The sequence below is a fragment of the Sinocyclocheilus anshuiensis genome, unplaced genomic scaffold, assembly GCF_001515605.1.
Source record: "Sinocyclocheilus anshuiensis isolate Anshui unplaced genomic scaffold, SAMN03320099.WGS_v1.1 scaffold743, whole genome shotgun sequence".
Classification (NCBI taxonomy): Eukaryota; Metazoa; Chordata; class Actinopteri; order Cypriniformes; family Cyprinidae; genus Sinocyclocheilus; species Sinocyclocheilus anshuiensis.
This window is the reverse complement of record NW_015552601.1, coordinates 390952-399550: the sequence shown is the minus strand read 5'-3', so window position 1 is coordinate 399550 and position 8599 is coordinate 390952. Positions and strand designations below refer to the sequence as shown.

The 8599-nt window shown below is 35.2% G+C and overlaps 2 protein-coding genes across 2 annotated transcripts in view; one reads left to right on the top strand and one right to left on the bottom strand.

Annotated features, from left to right (window-relative positions):
• Window positions 1-4606, bottom strand: part of LOC107665782 (probable ATP-dependent RNA helicase DDX56) — an 11412-nt gene extending 6806 nt beyond the window's left edge. The window contains exons 1-6 of the mRNA XM_016456800.1: window positions 4440-4606; window positions 3588-3749; window positions 3335-3489; window positions 2069-2242; window positions 584-674; window positions 269-510 (exon numbers count right to left, since the gene is read on the bottom strand). Of these exons, the coding sequence (XP_016312286.1) occupies window positions 269-510; window positions 584-674; window positions 2069-2242; window positions 3335-3489; window positions 3588-3749; window positions 4440-4496 (881 nt within the window). The 5' untranslated portion in view covers window positions 4497-4606. The remainder of the gene's footprint in view (window positions 1-268; window positions 511-583; window positions 675-2068; window positions 2243-3334; window positions 3490-3587; window positions 3750-4439) is intronic.
• Window positions 4607-4691: 85 nt separating this feature from the next.
• The window catches only part of ccar2 (cell cycle and apoptosis regulator 2), a 17609-nt gene continuing 13701 nt past the window's right edge, over window positions 4692-8599 (top strand). The window contains exons 1-3 of the mRNA XM_016456771.1: window positions 4692-5014; window positions 5117-5202; window positions 7239-7353. Of these exons, the coding sequence (XP_016312257.1) occupies window positions 5003-5014; window positions 5117-5202; window positions 7239-7353 (213 nt within the window). The 5' untranslated portion in view covers window positions 4692-5002. The remainder of the gene's footprint in view (window positions 5015-5116; window positions 5203-7238; window positions 7354-8599) is intronic.

The window sequence follows — 8599 nt, the reverse complement described above, 5'->3', positions numbered from 1 at the left end:
ATCCATCCATCTATCATTAGTTTTAGTTGTTAAACTAAATGAATGTGTAAAATGTTGCCTTGGCAACTAACTAAATTATGTATAAATGTTTTTTTTTTCTTCCTATTTTATTTTAGTTAATGTACTGAAACTTTACATTAAAAAACAACAACAACATTTTTTATGGTTTTAGTTCACGATAATAACCCTGCAGATGGTGCAGAAATGACATCCTGCAGCTTTAAGGAAGTAAACAGCGTGACTACTGGTTTCTACTCTCCTCCCTCACCTGGAGTGAATGGGCAGCTCAGAGTTCAGGACGCAAGCAGGGATGCTGAACTGCTCCAAGAACAGCTTGAGCCGGTAACAGCGGTCCACATCTCTGACGAACACGAGCGACTTCCCTTGAACCAGGCCGAGCTTCAGGAGGGTGTAGATGAGCAGGAACTTGTCCTCCTCCTCACATCGGATGCTGTACTGCTGGAGCTGAGAGCTGTCAGGCAGCTGAGAGCCCTGGAGCTTCAGCATCACCTGCGACAGACGGAGGAAAGCGTCAGATCCAGCCAAACACACCAGCTGCTGATGCTGACGCCGCTGCACTCACAGGGTTGTGGAGGACCAGCTCCTTAAGGGTCTGGACATCGTCATTCAGCGTCGCAGACATGAGGAACGCCTGGTAGATCTTGGGCAAGTGACTACAGAGGTGAACACAGACAAATGTGACCCTGGAGCACAAAAGCAGTCTTAAGTAGCAATAGCCAACAATACACTGTATGGGTCAAAATTATCAATTTTTATTTTATGCCAAAAATCATTAGGATATTAAGTAAAGATCATGTTATTCAAGGTATTTTGTAAATTTCCTACCGTAAATATATCAAAACTTAATTTTTGATTAGTAATATGCATTGCTAAGAACTTCATTTGGACAACTTTAAAGATGATTTTCTCAATATTTGGATTTTTTTGCACCCTCAGATTCCAGATTTTCAAATAGTCGTATCTCGGCCAGATATTGTCCTATCCTAACAAACCATACATCAATGGAAAGATTATTTATTCAGCTTTCAGATGAAAGGTATATATATCTTAATTTTAAAAAATTGACCCTTATGACTGGTTTTGTTGTCCAGGGTCACAAATACTATATGCTGGACCTTTAACAGGGTTTCTGCTGGTTTATGAAGGTAAATGTAAAGGATAAATCCACTTCCAGATTAAAAATTTCCTGATAATTTACTCACCCCCATGTCAGCCAAGATGTTCTTGTCTGTCTTTCTTCAGTCGCAAAGAAATGAAGTTTTTTGAGGAAAACATTCCAGGATTTCAAGGTCAAAAATGGAGTTTCAATGCCGCTTCAAAAGGATTTACATGATCCCGGCCGAGGATTAAGGGTCTTATCTAGCGAAACGATCGGTCATTTTCTTACAAAAAATTATATTTATACACATTTTAAGCCACAAACGTCACGCGTGACCTTTACAATATCACCTAATAAAGACGCACATACGCATCGTCTTTATTAGGTGATATTGGAAAGGTCACGCGTGATGTAGGTGGAAGTACCGACCCAGTGTTTACAAAACGAACATGCAAAAAAAGTCAAATGCCCTTTACCAAAAAGGGAAAACAACGATGTCGGATGATTTTAAAGTTGGAGAACATGAGATGGAGTTTTTAAATGAAGTACAAAGATGAAGAACTAACCGAGCGTGACATTTCCAACAGGATTACATAATGTGTGAAGATGTGAGCCGAGCTTTTGTGGTTAAAAAGTGTATAAATATATATATATATATATATTTTTTTTTTTTCAGAAAATGACCAATCATTTCACTGGAGCCCTTTGAAGCTGCATTGAAACTGCATTTTTGACCTTGAAATCATTGGCCACCATTGAAGTCCACTATATGGAAAAAAATCCTGGAATGTTTTCCTCAAAAACCTTAATTTCTTTTCGACTGAAGAAAGTAAGACATGAACATCATGGATGACATGGGGGTGAGTAAATTATCAGGAAATTTTTATTCTGAAAGTGGACTTATCCTTTAAGACATATATCACACGGCGTTTTAATGAAAACGCGTACCACAGCAGGCTTTTCAGGTCCGCTTCAAACCCAAACGAGAAGACAAGATCAGCCTCGTCGATGACCAGCAGCATCTCTAATGCAGACTGAAGCTGCAGGTTCTGGGAGTTAATGTGGGCTTGAACACGGGACGGTGTGCTCACCACAATGTCCGGCTTCTCCATTAAAATCGGCCTGAGAAAGACGAACAATTGTAACAAATATTTAATTGCACTTAGAATGAGCTTAAATGAGACTTAATGAACTTGGTTTAACTTGAGCAGGGTTATTATTGTTAACTAAAACTATTGAAAACATTTTTGGAATTGAAATAAAGCTGAAATAAAATATAAATATTTGATGAAAAACTTGTACGAAATGAAAATTAGAAATGTTGCAACTAACTGAAATAAGTTTAAATTTAAGCACTAAAATTACTAACCTCAAAAAAAAAAAAAAACTAAATGGTAATTTTGTTTAAAAAAACAAAAACTAATAAAAATGACAAAAGCACATAACAAAATTACTAAAACTTTAACTGAAATTAAAATGAAAATATAAAAATTAAACCTAATTCAAAAGATTAATAACAACTATAATAGTATATATATAATACTAAAACTAAACATTCCGAACCTCCCAAAACAGTAATATTTAACATAAATAGTATTAAAAAACAAAACGTAATAAAAATGACAAAAGCACTTAATAAAATTACATTTTTTTTAACTAAAATGAAAAATAAAAACATAAAATTAAACCTAATTCAAAATACTAATAAAAACTATAATAGTATATAAATAATATTAAATAGTGCTGTCAAACGAGTAATCGCGATTAATCGCATCCAAAATAAAAGTTTTGTTTGTATAAAATATGCGTGTTCTGGGTATATTTGTTATGTATATATAAATACACACACATACAGTATATATTTTGAAAATATTTACATGTCTATATCTATATTCATATCATTTATATTATAAATAAATATATTTAATACATAAGCATAACATATTTTTCTGAAATATATACATGCATGTGTGTGTAATCGCAATTAATCGTTTGACAGCACTATTATTAAATTAAACATTTTGAATCTCCCAGGCTTTAAGGGTTGTTTTAATGAAATGATAGTTCATTTGATTAATAAAACACCCATTCTTAAATCATTTCAGAGCAAATACATACATATAAGCAAATCTTATTCTAGGTGATTATATACTGTAGATATAATTCCTTTAACCTTTTTTATAAAATTATTATTTTTTTTGCTGTAGTACTGACTTCTGTGCCGATATATCTGCTTTCCCGGAGATGTCGGCCACTCGTACGTCTCTGCCACAGAACGCAGTGAGCTGTCGGATCATGGTTTGGACCTGCTGACCCAGTTCTTTGGTCGGGACCAGGACTACAGCTCTGACGGCCTGCTCACGTACAGTCTGGACACATCAGCGGCAACAATGAACTGTGTTATATATCTGAACTGACTCCTCTGTCATTGAGGCTCAAGTTAGAATAACTCAAAGCCAAGTGTCACCTGTTTGGATGTGAGGATTCTTTGGATGAGAGGGATCGCGTAGGCTGCGGTTTTTCCTGATCCGGTTCGAGCTCGGGCCGGCAGATCTTTCCCCTCGAGCGCCAGCGGGATGGCTTTCTCCTGGATGAGGGTGGGCTGAGACCAGCCTAAATCCGCCAGAGCCTGAGAGAGAAACAAACATTACAATTATTTGTAATTATGTATATTTAAATTTATATAAATATTTTTAATTAATTAATATGCAATCAATATTTTGCAATTTTTCATTTTTAAATCATGTGTGTGCAAACTACTGATTTTTTACATATAATGTGTGTGTGTGTGTGTGTGTGTGTGTGTGTCCAACAAATGTCCCCACAAGGATAGTAAAACCTGAAATTTTTGACATTGTGGGGACCGACCTGCAGTCCCCATGAGGAATATACACACACACACACACACACACAGACACACACACATACAGTTGTTGTCAGTTATTATCAGTTGTATAATAGCAAATTATCACAGTTTTACTGTATTAACAACAGTAATTGGTCAGGAACTTGTAACCATATAACTAAATACAGTTGTACAAGAAAGGTATTTATGGGAAACCTGTTGACACCGAACGAAACGTTGGCATAGATCCTAATAAAATAGACAGAATAAAAATAATACAATATTTAAGTATTCAATAAGAAATCTATCATGCATTCTATTTCAGAAGTGACAGTGCTCCTGTTAGCATGTAAACAATGTTAATCCAGACACTAACTACATTCAAACTGCACAAAACAAACTGTTAATATCCTGGTGTCTGGCATTTCCAGGTAGACAGACTTTATATTAATAGCACGACTGTGTATATTTCACTTTTAACAGCCGATCAACTAAACCCATCTCATGAAAGTGCAGCGTATCCTCCTCCATCTTCACACGTGTGTTTGCGCACAGACGAGCGAGACGTTACACCGCGCTGCGCCTCAGCGCCACCCACGGTACTGGAGGTGAACTGCAGGTCAAACCACACGACGTCGCTTTCATACAAATGTGCGCAAGATATACAGTAGGTGGCGGTAATACTCCTAAGGAGTGAACGGCCATTGAACAAAAAGAAGAAGAAGAAAAACAGCACGAACACAAAATACTAGTAAGTTTCACCTCTTAAATGTCGCAGGACATTAATCAACACCTCTCCTTATAGATAAGTCCTAAATAAATATCTGTGGGTACGGGAAAACTGCATTAAACCGCCGTCACTGTAACGCTGATGCAGTAGGAAGTAAATGTAACACGCTGCTGTTGACCTAACGTTACACAACAGACAAGACTATTTATTTCATAGATTTAATTCGTGCATTTCTATTGTACATGCATGTGTCCCAAAGCACTCAGTATACTTTCTTTTGCATTACAAGGAGAAAAGAAAATCTGATATGGAGACACAGGTATAGCTAACGTACATGATGAGAATTTGTTCATCGTTATTGTGCATAAAGATACACTTTCTGATGTATTATTGTGTAAGCTCTAAATGTTTCTGTGTTCAGATGAGGCAGCGTGTGTTCACTGGGGTGGTCACACAGATGCAGGAGCATCATGGGATTGTGGATCAGGAGGTTCATTTTCCAGTGAGGTTTGTGTGTTTAGTTTATTCTGAACAGTGTTGGGGAGTAACTAGTTACATGCAACTAAATTACGTAAGTTAATTACAAAATAAATGTAATTGTAACATTTACTGATAAAAAAATGTGTAATTTAATTACAGTTGCTTATGAAAATGTTAAAGTAGTTCACTTCCAGAACAAAAATGTACAGAGAATGTACTCACCCCCGTCATCCAAGATGTTCATGTCTTTCTTTCTTCAGTCGTAAAGAAATTATGTTTTTTGAGGAAAACATTTCAGGATTTCTCTCCATATAATGGACTTCTATGGTGCCCCCGAGTTTGAACTTACAAAATGCAGTTTCAAAGGGCTCTAAACGATCCCAGCCGAGAAAGAAGGGTCTTATCTAGCGAAACGACCGATTATTTTCTAAAAAAAAATTACAATTTATATACTTTTTAACCTCAAATGCTTGTCTTGTCTAGCTCTGCATGAACTCAGTTTTTTTCAGGTTTATGACAGTTAGGGTATGTCTAAAAACTCCCATCTCATTTTCTCCTCCAACTTCAAAATCGTCCTACATCGCTGCAGAAGTACCGACCCAGTGTTTACAAAGTGAACATGCAAAGAAGATCAAATGCCCTATATAAAAATGGCAAAACAGCGATGTAGGACGATTTTGAAGTTGGAGGAGAAATTGAGATGGGAGTTTTTAGACATACCCTAACTGTCATAAACCGTAAAAAACAGTGCACGCAGAGCTAGACAAGACCAGCGTTTGAGGTTAAAAAGTATATAAATTGTAATTTATTTATTTTTTTAGAAAATAACCGATCGTTTCGCTAGAGCCCTTTGAAGCTGCATTTAAACTGCATTTTGTAAGTTCAAACTCGGGGGCACCATAGAAGTCCATTATTTGGAGAGAAATCCTGAAATGTTTTGCTCCAAAAACATATTTTCTTTACGACTGAAGAAAGAAAGACATGAACATCTTGGATGGCAAGGGGGTGAGTACATTCTCTGTACATTTTTGTTCTGGAAGTGAACTACTCTAAGGATTACAAAGGGAGTTACATCAGATTTTTTCACACACACCCACATACAGATTTAAAGGGGTCATATGATGCGATTTCAAGTTTTCCTTTCTCTTTGGAGTGTTACAAGCTGATTGTGCATAGATAAGATCCCTGAAGTTGCAAAGACTAAAGTCTCAAAACCATATTGGTTTATATTCTTTATCAAAGTTAAGACTCTGCCACGCCCCCCTAAATTTGAGAGAGGCGGGGCATAGAGGACCTACAATAATGTACAGTATTTGAAAAATAATGTGTTTTTTGAACATTAAAGCATGTCAACATATTCTGTTACACCAAATACACAAAATAATGATCTTTAAAAAAGCATCATATGACCCCTTTAATTGATTCCATTCATAAATTGCAGTGACTGCTCTAAGATATGAGACACCAATGTTTCAGGAGTTTAGGACACATGCTTAGTCGATAACTGTTTTATTTACTTTTTTGGATTTATGCCATATGCTTTATTTTTTTAAGATGAACTGTTTTTCCCAAGGCATTGTTAGATGCCAGTGTTACCTGTCATGACAAATGTATGCAAAGATTTGATTTCAAAAACAGTATCATAGCAACTAAACTGTTTCTTGTTATGGTTTTAAATCTGTACGTAACCTCAGAATGACCTCAAAGTAAGTTATTTTGTGGTAGCTGTGCTTTAAATTATTATAATCTTAATTCAAGTGATGGACTAATCAGTGTTGAGTACTGTAAAATTAACCCGGCCTGGTTTATATGTTTGAAAATGATTAACAGTTGAAAACATTAGAAATGTAGAAAAGTACTCAAATGTAATCAGTTACATTGCTTTAGTAAAGTAATTGAAATAGATACACTACTTATTACATTTTAGACAGGGTAACTTGTAATCTGTAACCTATTACATTTCCAAAGTAACCTTCCCAACACTGATTCTGAATCATATGAATCATAACCTGAGTGTCAGGTTGATGTGATGCTGTGAGGTCTGTTTGTGGTTTGTGCCGCAGTGTTGTGGTGGGTCGTGTGCCCCTGGTGGGAGAAAAAGTGTTGGTGAAAGCGGTCCAGGACCCCCTGAAGCCCATCAGCTGGACTGCACAGAAAGTTCAGACGCTGAACGGACAGGTGGGCAGAAAGGTTTTTGGCTAATATTTCAATAACATCCTCTTTAAACGGTCGCTATATAATCGAAATGCACATATTTTTGTGTGCATCTTAGTGTATTTGCATTAGCAGTGTTTGTAGAGTAAATAATGAAAGTAATACTTTCTTGTAGTCTCTTTTTTTCATGATTTTGGACTGAAGTTCACATTGACGTGTTTTTAGTTTTAAAGCACAGAAATATGAATTTCCACTAAACATGCACACTGTGAAATATTAGAATTTAAAATATCGATCTTATATTTGAATGTGTTTTAAACTGTAATTTATTTCTGTGATCAAAGCTGAATTTTCAGCATCATTACTCCAGTCTTCAGTGTCACATGATCTTCAGAAATCATTCTAATATGCTGATTTGCTGCTCAAGAAACATTCCTGATTATTAGCAATGTTGAAAACAGTTTTGCTGCTTCATATTTTTGTGGAAACTGATAGAATGTTTCAGGATTCTTTTATGAATAGAAAGTTTAAAAACAGAAATCTTTTGTAACATTATAAATGTCTTTACTGTCACCTTTGATCAATTTAATGCATCCTTGCTGAATAAAAGTATTAATATCTTTTAATAGAATCTTATTGATCCTAAATGGTAGTGTACATGAAATTGTGCACATATGTTGACTATTTTATGAAAATAGAATTTTGCATGTAAACATGGACCAACAATGAATATCTGTAACAATGAAAGGTTCAATTTGCCTTAATTATAAATAATGTTTTGTTTATTAACATTTATATTAATCATTTGAGAACTAGGCCTGTCACGATAACATCTTTTTGTTGTGCGATATATTGCCCCAGAAATAATTGCGATAAGCGATATTATTGTTATTTTAAAGACCATTTTATGCCACTGAATATATAATCATAATGTAACAGAATAATAATGCAAGATGGCCTGCACACTTCCAAATGACAACAAACTTTTAATTTTTTAAAATATGTAGATCATGGAAATTAAGTATCAAAATATTAGATACCTTAGAATAAATAGTATATGAACATTTTCTAACAAAAAGTGCAAAGTAACAATTAGAAAAAAATAAAAATGCACAAAGAACATGTAGAAGTATGGACATTTTTCCATCTACAGATTTTTCCCTGACCTTCTTTTCTCTGTAAATTAAGGGTGCACACTATTGCTGAAAAACAAAATCACTACTTAGCAGTCAGATGTCCGTATGCACAAAGGCACAGATCCCTAAACAAG